General features: G+C 43.0%; 1 protein-coding gene across 3 annotated transcripts in view; it reads right to left on the reverse strand.

The window, feature by feature from the left end:
• The window catches only part of STK39 (serine/threonine kinase 39), a 116,645-nt gene that overhangs the window by 88,425 nt on the left and 12,522 nt on the right, over nucleotides 1-15,698 (reverse strand). The window contains exon 1 of one of the 3 annotated variants that reach the window (XM_080971303.1): nucleotides 2,624-2,645. The exons of the other annotated variants lie outside the window; for them this stretch is intronic. Within the exon in view, the coding sequence (XP_080827429.1) occupies nucleotides 2,624-2,630 (7 nt within the window). The 5' untranslated portion in view covers nucleotides 2,631-2,645. Of the gene's footprint in view, nucleotides 1-2,623; nucleotides 2,646-15,698 lie in introns of those variants that run through there. 3 annotated transcript variants of the gene reach the window in all.

The following is a 15,698-nucleotide window of genomic DNA, read 5'->3' on the forward strand; positions in this document are numbered from 1 at the left end:
CACTCCAGTCATGTTATACTCCAGCATGAACCAACTGTCCTAAGTTACTACTTGTGTATTTCAGGGCCTTTAACCTTGGAGCAGTTGAAGAGCAGAGGTTTTCTACAGTCTTCCTATAATACTTTCAAGACAGGGAGGGTTCTAATGTGCCTTAGCAGTTATGGACACACCAGGTCATGGGTAGGCAAACGAAGGCTCAGGGGCCAGATCTGACCCTATAGCCTTCTAAATCCGGCCCGCAGACTGTCTGGGAATCAGCATGTTTTTACGTGAGTAGAATGTGTCCTTTTACTTAAAATGCATCTCTGGGTTATTTGTGGGGCACAGAAATTCATTCATTTCCCCCCCCAAAAAAACATATAGTCCGGGGCCCCACAAGGTCTGAGGGACAGTAGACCAGCCCTCTGCTGAAAAAGTTTGCTGACCCCTGCACAAGGTCAAGTAAACCTTTGAGAGGAATTATGTTAATGAAGCTATGAATTAACATGATAATAAGTATGGGGGAAGAGGAGAAAAACCATGAACTCATCATGATTACCCAAGTACCAGGCAATTCAAACACTTGCTAAGAATTGTGAGAGGAATGGATGAGTTCATCTCAGCAATTATGATCACAGTCCCTCTATTTTGCATTAGATGAGAAATAAATTAAGGTAAAACAGCTAATAGACTATGTTTCTAGACATATCTACAGGCCCAATATACCGCAGAGGAGGCAGTGTCTTATATTCTACTTTAATATTTAAAGTGTCAAAGAGTTAACCAATGCATTCTGTGTCTACCCCACAAGAGTTGGGCACCCTCCTCACCCAACAACAAACTTTTGTGGGTGTAAGCAACAAACCCTTCTTTATATTTCCCCAGGGGTGGAGAACCTGTGGCCCTGCAGTCATTGCTAGGATTCCCATCACAGTCCCAACCAGCATAGTATTTACCATTTTAAGACAGTTTCAAACTAGTATTTTATACATGTCCGTTCTAGGTCATCGTCTATCCTCCTTTGGGGAGGATAGGATACCTACATCAAACAAAAAAATAATTCTATATTTTTTGTGTGTGTTAAGCATGTGCTCCTTCAGATCATCTAGAAAGGATGCCAACCTGCTTCCATGGAACCAACAACTGGCATGTTCCAATATGTTTATTTAAGTATTCAGAGAGAGAAATCTCTTTCCCTAGCATGTAGAAAATACATGCCCATCTACCTGCAAATCTGCTTGAAAAGACAAACAAATTTATTATAGTATTAACTTCCATGGACTAGAGTGCACTTCAGTAAAACATGAGGCAATTCTTAAATTCCCTGTGTCTGATGGTACAAAAAAAAAAGCCTAGCCACAGTAAAATTGTCTTGATTTGTTGTGGCAAACAAAACTAACTCTCTGAAAGTTGTTTCAAATTGACATTTCCACCCCAGCCCCAGCAATCATACAGCTCTAGTTCCCAAAACTGTGACAATAAGTATGCCTGGCAATTGGAAAAAGTTGTTAAGACTCATTCCAATGATGAGCATATTTTATTTTATTTTTAAATCTACTTTGCAACTAAATGGGCACATCTTGGACAAAATGCTCCTGTAATAAGACACAAATCAGGCACACACACTCACGAGCAGCTGGTACACAGAGTGCAAAGTTAAGACCAGGAGCTGTTCATCAGATACTCTTAATGAGTATGAAATCTGAATTAAGATCAAATGCATATTCAAATTTACTACTTAAATCTTTTCAGGAAATTATAATCATCCATGGGCCTCACTTCTGTGCCATGAAGCCTTGTTTGCAAAATGCGAGGAGGAGCTTTATGGGGAAAACAAACTTGATATAAGGTTTCTTTTATTAAAGAAAAAAAATAGACTAAATGCAGCTCTCTCCGGAGAGGTACTGGAAAAATACTAGCCCCTCCTCCAGTTAATTAGCCTTCCAGGCTGACTGCCAGTAGAAACCTCCTGTCTTTTCTCACTGGCATAGCTTGCAGAATAGGGAAAAGAAGAAAAAAGGCAGCAAGGGCCTACAGTCTAGAAATGAGAACCTTTATGCCCCTTTTCTCTTTTTGCTCATCTCAGTAGATAACTGAAGAAAAAAAGCCTCTCCCCTAATTAACGAGCATGTCTCCCTCCCCACTGATGGTGGGGGTGCAACCGGGAGGGCAAAGCATCCCCACAAAGATTATGCATCAGAATTCGCTGCAGCCCAAGGCCTGTGAATTGCTATACAATCCAGGCCACGGAACAGAACCGCTGGGTGTGTCTGGATAAAATCTATCTGTTATCATTAAAAATATGAAAAACACCTCAGAGCTGTCTAACGAATGATTTGAACCAAGAAGCCTCGTCGTCGTCCCCCCACGGACTAACACCTTCCGCGTGAAATACGTGAGTGTGGGGAGGGGGGATTTTCCGCCACACCGACAGGTGTGTATGAAAAGCAACAGAAAGCATGGAGGTGCCGCGGTTCAGGAAGTGAAACGCAAAGTCTTTGGCAGCCTGAGCCGACTCTCATGTAGCAGGTGTGGCACAAACAGGGCTCAGCTGGGGAATCAGTTTTCAGCACCACAACAGACTCCAAGAATACAAAGCAATTAATAAAAGCCCATAGTGTCGTTCTACTCCCTCCTTACTGACCCAACATCGCATGCTCAGATGGAAGGTGCAGCCTACTTGACTCCCCGTCAGGCTTGAGGCCTGGCTTAGTTCATTTTCGGCATCACCTACTGGACGCTGGCCCTTGCTCTATGTAAGCAGCAAACCTTTTTTAGAAAGACACATTTCCCACACGTTTTCTGACACAGGTTTGCACCGGTGCAAGGGGCCACTTCTGTAGTCCTCCGTCTCCTGCCATCAGTGGCAAGATGTTGCCAGGAGATAGGAGCACTTACCAAGACAATGGGATGCGGTCTCCCCACATGCCAGCGTTGAATAATATATTTTTGCTATAACGTGCTGCACAGAGATCAGAGGGCAAAGTCTGAAAAGGCAGCAGTTCTAATCTCATAAATTGCCTGAAGGCCAATCCGCCCCCTTACGTTTTCTGGGCATCTGTCAGTCTTGTTTGCTGCTCAGGGATCTCTTTCCTACCTTACTTGTATGATCCACAACTATGAAAAACTTCCAGGGTCCCCTTTGCAGGGTGTGGAAACATAATATGCAAATCTGAACTTTAATAGCAATTAACTAAAGGGAAGGTGAGAATTCATTACAAAAGGAAAAGCACTGAAACCAACCACAATTTCTCTTCCTATTCACCATAGCTGTAAAAGTTTGCAGACAACAGCAAAGAGGCCGTAACAACCAGATCATATCAAGATTAAACTATTTTAGACTAAGACAGCAATGCTGTCCTTACTTAGCTGGGAATAAGGCCCACTGAACTCAACAGGACTTACTTATGAATAGTCCACCTACTTATGAATAGTCCAATACCATAAATAGATACAACATTTTATATCCTGGATTTTTAAAGCTGAATGCTAAGATATCAAATTTCATCAACTAGTAGTTAATTTATTAAACAGAGATCTAGAAAATACTAGTTAAGCATGAAGAGGAAAGGAAAGAAATGCAAAAGTTTCTTTGGTACAACTCAAAACACTAACCATCCTGCTCTCATTGCCTCTTAATGAGGTAACTCCAAGCCAGAAAAAAACATTGTTAAGAATAATTAAAAGATTCAAGAGTTAGAAAAATGTACTGAAAAATGTACCATCTTCAATTATTCATGCTGCATTCCCATGCACAATGTTGAGTAAGTATGCACAGGAACAGTTTTTACAACATAACTAGCAACATCTGTCTTGCATCCTCTTTCCTCTATCTTTATGCTGATGTACATAGTACACTAGCCTATTGACCATATGGCATCAAACATTTGATGACCCAACAAAGGCATATCCCATATAACATTTGACACTTCTTGTAGCAGTTCTGCCATCTAGTGCCAATAGTATCACCACGATTTGGCATGCACATCATATTAAACCATAATTAAAAATGAATTATGACTTAAATGCTTCTCCGCCGTTCCTGCTGTTGCACTGCAGATGAAACAAGCCAGAGTCTACTTTCCCATGTTCCTTGAAGCTGAGCTCATGGTTTGTTTCTCTCCACACAAACTACAAACTATAGCCTAGGTCTGTCCTGAGTTTCCATGGTTTGTTGGGAGAAAAAACAAGCCATGGGTCAACGTTTGGATATAATGACAACTAGACCATGGCTTGTTTTCTGACAGCAGGAGCGTGGGAAATTGTGTCTTCCTCTCAGAGAGCACGCATTGCGGTCAGATCATCAAGGCTGACTTCACTGCTGTTGTGGGTGGGAGCGACTAGATAGCCACAACAACCCAATTGGTGGTCCCTCGGTTGCTGGGGTAATTCTGGCCAATGGGATCATTCCATGCATTAACCGAGGGGCCTTTTATATACCGCTGCACGTTGCATTGAGCTTCCTCTTTTTGCCTCGTGCATCAGATCACCCGCCCACCCTCCCTATATTTAGGGTTCATTATGAGCTTGCTATGCCGTCGTGGGTCGTCAGTTCTTGGGACAGGGGCCCGGTAGGAATTTTCCCATTTGGCTGATTGAATCATAGAATCATAGAATCATAGAGTAGGAAGAGACCACAAGGGCCATCGAGTCCAACCCCCTGCCAAGCAGGAAACACCATCAGAGCACTCCTGACATATGGTTGTCAAGCCTCTGCTTAAAGACCTCCAAAGAAGGAGACTCCACCACACTCCTTGGCAGCAAATTCCACTGTCGAACAGCTCTTACTGTCAGGAAGTTCTTCCTAATGTTTAGGTGGAATCTTCTTTCTTGTAGTTTGGATCCATTGCTCCGTGTCCGCTTCTCTGGAGCAGCAGAAAACAACCTTTCTCCCTCCTCTATGTGACATCCTTTTATATATTTGAACATGGCTATCATATCACCCCTTAACCTTCTCTTCTCCAGGCTAAACATGCCCAGCTCCCTTAGCCGTTCCTCATAAGGCATCGTTTCCAGGCCTTTGACTATTTTGGTTGCCCTCCTCTGGACACGTTCCAGTTTGTCAGTGTCCTTCTTGAACTGTGGTGCCCAGAACTGGACACAGTACTCCAGGTGAGGTCTGACCAGAGCAGAATACAGTGGCACTATTACTTCCCTTGATCTAGATACTATACTCCTATTGATGCAGCCCAGAATTGCATTGGCTTTTTTAGCTGCCGCGTCACACCGTTGGCTCATGTCAAGTTTGTGGTCAACCAAGACTCCTAGATCCTTTTCACATGTACTGCTCTCAAGCCAGGTGTCCCCCATCTTGTATTTGTGCCTCTCATTTTTTTTGCCCAAGTGCAATACTTTACATTTCTCCCTGTTAAAATTCATCTTGTTTGTTTTGGCCCAGTTCTCTAATCTGTCAAGGTCGTTTTGAAGTGTGATCCTGTCCTCTGGGGTGTTAGCCACCCCTCCCAGTTTGGTGTCATCTTCAAATTTGATCAGCATGCCCTTGAGTCCATCATCCAAGTTGTTGATAAAGATGTTGAATAAGACCGGGCCCAAGACACAAGTGGCTGGTGCCACTTCGGTTTCGCGGGCCGCATAGCAAATCGCCACAACTTTGTAAGGTTTGGCAGTTAGGCATTGGTTCAATGGTGGCGGAGGGGATGTGGATAGGCTGTGCCTGCCCCTCCAATGCTAGGGTAGTCCGTTAAAGGAATCCAGGGGCTCGCCTTGCTTTTGTCCAATCCCATTCCAAGGGTTAGGGCCATGCCAGAGTCCCTGGGAGCATCTGGGGTGAGCTTGAGTCTGAACCTGGTCCAATGCTCCCCCAGGATGTTTTCCCGTATTGACGTCTGCTGGAGTCCAGGCGTCAGTGCTGCCCTGCTAAGGTCAGGTGCAACTAGTCAGGAACCGATGCCTAAGCAAACCACTCATGATCTGTAATCAATAAAGTTGTGGTCAAAATTATGCCAATAGCCTTAAACTAAATTCCGTGTCAATTGTGTCTTTATTTATTGAGGGAGGTCTTGGGATCTTAACACGCAAGAACTTTAACGAAGCAAACAGAGCCTCCCACACTGTCAACCTTTAATAGCACCTAAGATCTACCAGCTGAGGAAGGTCTGCTTATGCTACTCTTGCACATGTAAGTATTTCTGCACAGAGTGATTCACTACCGCAAGTGTGAGGAATCTTTGGCCCTCCAGATGTTGCTGAACTACAACTCCCATCATCCCTTGCCATGGACCATGCTTGCAGGGGCTGATGGGAGCTCAGCAAATCTGGAGGTCCAACACATGGTACAAATCACCACTAGCATGAGGGTAATAATAATAATAATAATAATTTATTATTTATATCCCGCCCATCTGGCTGAGTTTCCCCAGCCACTCTGGGTGGCTCCCAATCAAGTATTAAAAACAATACAGCATTAAATATTAAAAACTTCCCTAAACAGGGCTGCCTTCAGATGACTTTTAAAGATAGGATAGCTGCTTATTTCCTTCACATCTGAAGGGTGTTCCACAGGGCAGGCGCCACTACCGAGAAGGCCCTCTGTCTGGTTCCCTGTAACCTCACTTCTCACAATGAGGGAACCGCCAGAAGGCCCTCAGCGCTGGATCTCAGTGGCTGGACCTCAGGGCTGAACGATGGGGGTGAAGACGCTCCTTCAGGTATACAGGACCGAGGCCGTTTAGGGCTTTAAAGGTCAGCACCAACACTTTGAATTGTGCTCGGAAACGTACTGGGAGCCAATGCAGATCTCTCAGGACTGGTGTTATGTGGTCCCGGCGGCCACTCCCAGTCACCAGTCTAGCTGCCGCATTCTGGATTAATAATCACCACCTTGACGCCTTCTTAAATCCATACCCCCCACCTTTCTACCTAACACATATACCAAAAGCGAGGCCATTTTATCATTTAAAACTTTAAATACACCTCTCCCGAAACTGTGGATTGACATCAAGTTCACAAAGCAGCTTCTGTCCACAGAGTATTGAGATGTAATTAGTCTGGTGAGATGATTTGAGTTGGTATTAATCATACAACTGGAATAAAACCAATATTAATTCAGCATACAGGGCACTCAAATCAGGTCAAATACCCAGAGGGGAAAAAAAGTGGAAATATTAACCCTACAGATGTCATAACAATCTGCCACTTAATTAACAAGTAACTAATTATTAACATCTTCACTCAGGCTCTCTCCGTTGCACCCTGGAAGCCTCTGAAAAGAAAAGCAGTTCTGTAACAGAAAAAAAAAAGAGAAATCTCTCTCAGTGCACCATCTATCCGGCAAAAAAAAAGGGGGGGGAATCAAGTTTGAAGAGGCTTTGCTTGCTGGACATGAGAAAATTCATTCCTAGGGACAACATGTGCATCTCCACACATAAAGAGTCCTCTGTGGACCACTTATCAAGCACTACCATCAAAGCTATTTACGTGGCCCATTGGCTATGCTTGTTAACATCTGAATGGAGCCAGTCATCCTGTGGTGTCATTCAAAATAAGTTCAGCCATTTTGAGTAGCTATTGGATTTGTTGCATTTTGAGTAGCTGTTGTCCGATTCTGCAGTTGCCTCCCTTACCATCACCACTGCCAACACTGTGGCTTTAACTACGACCCACTTAAGACGAAGGTGAATCTCTTATTCTTCATGCCATAGATCGACCTATAATGCCACCCACTGAAGGCTTATTAAAAAACTTAAACCACCTTAGGAACATTGTTCTGAGATAGTAGCTCCTGCTTACATTCCAGGGCTCCTTCTCCCTTGACAGTTTCGCATTCAGGTACATACATCCCAAACGACAAATACAAAGACCTCTCCTTGAATCAGCTGTGAATCATGTACGGACACTTAAATCACAGCTTTAATCTGGAGGAGGGGTGGAAATGTTGCTTTGAAATGAACCCCAGGCAAGGCAGCAATCGGGAAAGTGATGCTCTGGTCTGCTGCTTGTGCAAGGGTAAAAAATAAGCACACAAGTCCTACTCCTGTATCCCCCTCAAAGTGGAAAAATGTCATGAGAAGCAGTCCTCAACCACACTCTCTAATTTGGAGCACACACACACCCCATTGTTGTTTTTTAAATTTAGTATTATGACTAGTAAATGTTGTATCATCTGTGGAATTATTTTGATGGTTACTAACTTCTTACAAAGGTCCATATAGTTAAAGCTATGGTTTTCCCAGTAGTGATGAATGGAAGTGAGAGCTGGACCATAAAGAAGGCTGATCGCCGAAGAATTGATGCTTTTGAATTATGGTGCTGGAGGAGACTCTTGAGAGTCCCATGGACTGCAAGAAGATCAAACCTCTCCATTCTGAAGGAAATCAGCTCTGAGTGCTCACTGGGAGGACAGATCCTGAAGCTGAGGTTCCAATACTTTGGCCACCTCATGAGAAGAGAAGACTCCCTGGGAAAGACCCTGATGTTGGGAAAGATGGAGGGTACAAGGAGAAGGGGACAACAGAGGACGAGATGGTTGGACAGTGTTCTCGAAGCTACCAGAATGAGTTTGATCAAGCTGCGGGAGGCAGTGGAAGACAGGAGTGCCTGGCGTGCTCTGGTCCATGGGGTCACAAAGAGTCGGACATGACTAAACAACAACAAACTTCTTACCCAAATGCCTGTCAGGAGCAGGTCGGCCATAAAGCTCAAGTTGATTAGAGCATGGCGTTGATAACGCCAAGGTTGCAGGTTCGATCCCCATATGGTACAGCTGCATGTTCCTGCATTTGCAGGGGGTTGGACTAGATGATCCTTAGGGTCCCTTCCAACTGTACATTTCTATGATTCTATCAGGCCTACCTAGAGAGCACAGCAACTCGTCTCGGTAGATCTGGCCCCTAGGAGGAAGCAATCCATCTTAGCAGCCCTACTGGGAAAGGGAGAGAAACACCAGCTGTGGCATGTTGACACTCCTTTTTCTGTGCATGGCTGTTGCTACTGTAGATAAAGGGCTGGAGTTTCTTGCTGTAGATGCTTGTGGGCAGCAGTTCATGGTGTGTATTAGAAGGGAAGGGGGAAATGTTAAGTTACTCAAATGCCACTGAGGTCTATTGGCTCAGAGTGGGGTCTTCTTTGTGTGAGAGACAGAAGAGGGAGGAAGAGGGCTATTGCAAGCGAAAAACAGGGTGGGAACTGTTGCTAAGACCACTGGTTATTTAATCTATTTGAATGTCTTGGAATTGTAGAATTAGAAGGCACAACATCATCTGGTCCAAAGCCCTGCAAAGGAAGGAATATTTTGCCCAACGTAGGGCTCACAAAGCTGAGATTGAGAGTCTCGTGCTCTACCGACTGAGCTATCCCAGCTGTCTTGTTTGTTTTTACCTAGGTATTTGGTTAAATTGGAAATGCAATTTTTTGTTACTGCAGTTTCGCTTGCTTACCTTATAACTGAATTTTTGAGCCGTTGCTTACAGGGCTTGCTAATACGATTATTGCAATTTCTGTATTATTTTTCTTTGCTTATTTGTATTACTTTGTTCTCCGCTCTAAGACTGAAAACATTCAGTGAAGAGCAGAACATAAATACTGTTAAGTAATAATACTTATTATTGTAAGTATTTATAATACTTAAATAAGTATTATTTAAATAAGTAAATACCTACTTATTTAAATAATACTTTAGCAGTATTATTTAATACTGCAAATAAGTATTTATTTACAGCAAATATTTATTTACTGTAAATAAATACTTTGCAGTATTTCTGTACAGCAAATAAAGTATTATTATTTTATTTTATTTTATTTTTTTGCAACGTGTGCTGGTGGTACCTTAGGCTGTAGCATGGGCAGTAAATCAAAATGACAACCATCAGAAAGCTACCTCCGCCCCATCAAGAGCAATTTTCCAAGGTTAAAATTTAAGAAAAATATCTCATAGGGCAAAACAAATTCATACAAAGCGTGCAAGAGGGGGCAGGAGTCAAGCTAAAGAACAGAGAAATGAGGAGGCAATGTACATTCCAGCAGACTATTTAAGGGGGAAAGGGCACCTGGAAATTGAGCAGAGCTTGCCCAGCAGCAGAGAAGCCAACACATAGTTGGTCTGCCTATACGCAGTAGCCCAAAAAAGAGTATGGTGAATCAAAAATCCTTTGTTCCCCCAGGTGAGAGCTGAGAGGCAAGGGTTAAAATCCACCTCTGATGGAGGGCTTTGGGGGTTTTTTTCCTCTCTCTTTCTTTCTCTTTCTCTTTTATGCTGTTTATTATTCTCATTTAGATTAGTGTTTTTTAATTGGATTGTATGCTGAAAAGTTTCAATTTAAAACAAAAATAAAAAAGGAAATCCTTTGTTCACTACACTGGGATGATGATACAGGCCTATTTAGCAGGGTTGTTGTAATGAACCCCTTTTGAACACTTGAAAACACAACACACACTCGCTTGTCACCGCGCTTACTTATTATTCTGCAGCAGAACTGTAAACGCACTTGAAACTAAAGTGCGCTCAGGAGGGCTGTTCTCCCAGGACAGCTGATTCCTCTCTTGCAGCATATGACTAGATATTCAGTTGTCCCTCCAAAGCCAGTTCCATCTGGCTGTGGTTTCCTCGGACAACATAATTAGTAAGGAATACTGCAGCTGGTTACAAATGCAGCTGTCAGGAAGAAGAATCCGGCCGCGTTACCCGGTGCCAAACTTTGCAGAGCCAGCACTGTCCAGGCTGACATTGAGACCAAGCGTGCCAGAACAGAAGTTTAGGCTTTCACTAAGCAATATTTCAAAGTGTTAACTGTGGCATAACATTAGTGGTATTTGGTAGAGAAGCTACTAATATGATAAGACGGTTTCAGCAGTTGGCCATACGCAGGGGGGTTTGTGAGCAAGAAGTTGGGGGAACCAAGTTCCCTTGACTTTTAAAAATTAATTATTGATTCATTATTGAGGGAGGACATCAAGTTCATAGCGTGCTATAATCTCAGGGAAAATATTATGAAGATGATATATAGATGGCACCTTACTCCAACAAGATTGGCAAAAATGTATAAAAATAGATCACCTATCTGCTGGAAAAAGAGATGGGATCTTATTTGCATATGTGGTGGAACTGCACAGTTATCCGAGACTTCTGGAACAATATTTATGATGAAAAGATATTTAAACTTAATTTTATAAAAAGACCAGAAACCCTCCTTCTAGGCATACTGCCAATAGAAATAGGAAAAAATATAAAAACATTGTTCATGTATGCAAAATATTAGTGGAAAGAAATTGGAAAAATGAAGCAATACCTACTATAGCAGAGTAGCAAGCCCTAATGATAAAATATCTACAGCTAGCAAAGATGACAGGGAGAGTAAGAGATCAATAGAAACAGAATGTATATAAAGAATGAAGAATATTTAAAGAATATCTAAACAATTATTGTAAGAATAAGAATCTCCTGGCAGAACTATAGTGATTCTTGTAAATAAAAGGTGGAAATGATATTATGTTTGGACGTATGAAAATAATTAAGTTAATTTGAGACTGTGCATTATAAAGGAAAGAATAGATATAGTAAATGAAAATATTTGGAAGTCTTTTTTAGCTAATTCACAGTAATGTTTTTGTTCTTTTTTGTGAGTTTGTAAATATGATATAGTATTTACATATATGAAATGTATAGTATTATTTTTTTTTGCTTTTTATCTCTTTTTTCTCTTTTTATTTTCTTTCTTCTTTATTTTCTCACTTTGTGTCTGCATTAAATGTTGTTGCATTTTTATATTTTTTAATTCAAATTAATAAAGATTTAATAATAATAATAATAATAATAGTAATAGTAATAGTAATTATTATTTTTGTTGGGTGGCGTGGCTGGAATAGGTATGTACCCAATGCCTGAGCCAAAATCTACCTATAATCTGTAATCAATAAAATTGTGTCCATTTCTAATCCAGATTGTTGTCTGCTTGATTTTATTAATCATATCTTACATTTAGCCACTGCCCGAGCGGGGCGTGGCACTGTGACTGGGCCCACAATAAACAAACTTTGTGGTGAGTTCCTCTACCTTCTCCCCCAGAAAAAAACAACACTGGTCATATGGATGGCCTTATTCACACAATTGCACCAAGATGCAAGTAAAGCAGAGCTCAATGATGCTACTTTAAACAGTCCTGGCTTCCCCCAGGGAATTCTGGGAGCTGCTGAGAGCTCTTCGGAGAACCCTATTCCCCTCAGAGAGTTGCAATTCCCAGAGTTCTCTGGGAATAGGGAATGATTATTAAACTATTCTGGGAACTGTAGCAAAACTAAGACAAATGTGCACCCAACCAAGCAATTCCACTCTGAGATTTCCACCACTTAGTCTGGCGACTTTATTTTCGGGTTCAGGTAGGGTTTCAAGTTCAGAAGACTTGGCACCTGACATCTACAAGAGAAGGGAAAGGGTTGTGACTTGATGGCAGAGCATCTGTTTTGCATGCAAAATGTCTCAGGTTCAGTCCCCATCATCTCCACATAGGCAGGGTTCGAAATCCCCCACATGCCAGGCAAGTTTTGCGACTGGCGCGGGTTTAATTGGGACCACGTGGAGATCTCTGGATGCCAGTTTGGTGATTGACATCTCCATCTGGCTGGCCCCTCCAACTTTCTTTTGCAGGTAAGTAAGAGCTTATTTGGGACACGGGTGGCGCTGTGGGTTAAACCACAGAGCCTAGGGCTTGCCGATCAGAAGGTCAGCGGTTCAAATCCCCCCGCAACGGGGTGAGATCCCGTTGTTCGGTCCCTGCTCCTGCCAACATAGCAGTTCGAAAGCACGTCAAAGTGCAAGTAGAGAAATAGGTACCACTCCGGCGGGAAGGTAAACGGCGTTTCTGTGCGCTGCTCTGGTTTGCCAGAAGCGACTTAGTCATGCTGGCCACATGACCCGGAAGCTGTATGCTGGCTCCCTCGGCCAGTAAAGCGAGATGAGTGCCGCAATCCCAGAGTCGGTCACGACTGGACCTAATAGTCAGGGGTCCCTTTACCTAAGAGGTTATTTATTGCATTTATATCCCACCTTTTTCTCCAAAGAGTACAGGATTCACCCTGCTCCTCAGTTAATCCCTACAACAACCCTGTGAGGTGGGTTAAGAGGCTGCGACTGGCCCAAGGTCACCCAGTGAGCTTCATGTCCGAGTGAGGATTTGAACCCTGATCTCCCAGGTCCTATTCTGACACTCTAACCACTACACCACACTGGTTTCCTAGAGTACTTCTGCTATGGGGCGGTTATATAAATTAAGTAGATAAAAAAAAAATACGGGGAAAGCAAATTGTGACTGACAGGAGGATCTGAAATATTTTCCCTGGCGCTCGAATTTGTTTTATTCTGGATTGTTTGGTGTTTTAATTTGTTGTAAACCGTTTTGAGATTATTATTTTTAACATAAAGTGGTATTGAAATGAAATGAATAAAAATAAAAATAAATTCTACTGCCAAAAAAAAAAGGCATCTAAGCATTCCACTGTGGCGACCGTAACCTAGGTTTAAGTAACCATTTTGCAATTATGGTAGCTAATATATCTGAGTTTCTAACACTACATGGATGTGAGGGAGTCCCATGACTGAAAGCCTGGCAATCCACTGCTAGTCCGTGTAAAATTCACTGTTTCCCAAACTTGGGTCTCCAGCTGTTGTTGGACTACAACTCCCATCATCCCTAGCTAGCGGGACAAGTACTCAGGGGTGATGGGAATTGTAGTCCAAAAAACATCTGGAAACCCAAGTTTGGGAAACAGTGGCAAATGATTCAGAGCTGGGTGGATCACTGGATCTGATGCAACTTCCTATCTTCTTCATGAGACATTTGCTCCCATCTTAAAAAGAAAAAGATGGTGTTACAGCACAATTTCAGGTAAATCTTCATGCAAGACTCCAGAGGAAGGGGAAATCAAGAGTTCAAAAATGCCCTGCCTTTGAGAAAGAGGAAGAAAGGCTGTAGCAGATTTATGGGCAACATTCTGAACTATGAGCATAGTTCTGTTTCCCTTACGCATCTAATCCAGATTACCAACCCCACATATATGTTTTTCTTCAAAACAGAGATAGCTGTAGTAGCAACAGGACCTATATCACCACCATGCAATGTGCTTGGAATAGAGACTACCTGCTCATCTGAGCAACAGACAAAAACTATACTTGTAGCTGCCCAGTCTCTCACAACCATATTGTCCTCCATGCCACTCTTAGCACTTTCCTATAGCTGGAGAAATATAGCAGTACTTTGGCAACAGGATCTACAACTCTCTCTCCCACTCATGGCACTGACTCTAACTGGAAGTGGGGAAAGCAACAGCCTAGGGCAGAGGTTTCCAACCTTTTTGAGTCCGCGGCTCCCTTGACCAACTGCATTCTTTCTGCGGCACCCCTGTGGGGCTCAGGAGCCCAGTTCTGTCATCCCTTGCCTGCAGAGCTGGCAGCCTCTCACCCTTCTAACACCCTCCCTCAGCCTCCTCTCCTCTCTTTAGGAGTCCTCTGGGCAGCCACAGCTGCCGCCCCTGGTCTCTGAGCTACCCACCCTGCCCCAAACAGAGGTGCCTCCTCCCACCGCCCCACAGGGGCCTGGAAAGCACCCTCAGAGGCATCCTTTGCCTGAGGAGCTTATAGCCAAGGCTGCTGCAACAAACAGCTGTGGAAGCCTTTGGGAGGCAGAGACGCAAGAGGACATCAGAAGAGGGAGGGAAGGAAAGAGGGACAGAGGCCAGTGTTGCCCACAGCACCCCTGACCATCATTCAAGGTACCCCAGGGCACCATGGCACACCGGTTGAAAAGCACTGGCCTAGGGGAACACAGTGGGCCTCAACTATATGCAAGGCTAAAGTAATAAACCTGAGAACCAAGTGTTTACATAACTAGATTATTATTGTAAGACCTTAACAGAGTGATCCAACACCAAAACACTGGCAATGTCAGCCATCACAACGTACATAGCACAAAATGAACGAACTAACATTCTGCCGTTCAGCTCATGCCAGCAGATAGTGGCAACATTCATATTTCTCAAATGGTTTAATACCCAAGCTGCATGACTAGGAACAAGCTACAAAAACCTGTGGGCTAGCATATTCTCCTTGTGTCTTCCCACACTATCAGTAGAAGTTCGGAAGCTTTTGCTTCCACTGTTAAGCTTTTGTTTCATTTATTAAATGTTTATTCTGCCTGATCACAGCTTGCCGTGTTATCTGGACACAGAATGGCCATTGACATAAAACTGACCATAGTTTAAAAAGACACCATGGTCTGAAGCAGACTTGTTTGCAACAAACCATAATTAAAGGTAAAGTACGGACAGCACAACAAACCGCAAATTATCATTCCCTTATGTGTTCACATTATTATCACAAGGTCTCAAGGCAATTTGCATTAATACAGCAGAAATATACAGAATACATACAATACAATTCAAACAGACTAAAAGTAGTTGTACTGAAAACAGTCGCACAACACAACAGTATAATCCACCATTAAAACAAACCAACAAACCCCACAGGCAAAGTGGAGGCAAGGGCTTCCAAAATCCTGCCCCCATGTGGAAGGAGGTATGAGTTGCACACTGCTCCTGCATATCGTATTAAACCATGGTTTAGTGTGACAGGCCAACATGGCTGCTTACTTCAGTTGTGAACTCCTGCTTTTGTATAATTCTCAAAGGAAGTTTCGTCCTTACATTAAGGCAAAGAGGCACAGACCTCCTTAATTTTTTCTTCATGGGATCATTAGCAGACCAGAGCTATCTCT

Source organism: Podarcis pityusensis (assembly GCF_964106645.2).
Source record: "Podarcis pityusensis genome assembly, chromosome: 1".
Classification (NCBI taxonomy): Eukaryota; Metazoa; Chordata; class Lepidosauria; order Squamata; family Lacertidae; genus Podarcis; species Podarcis pityusensis.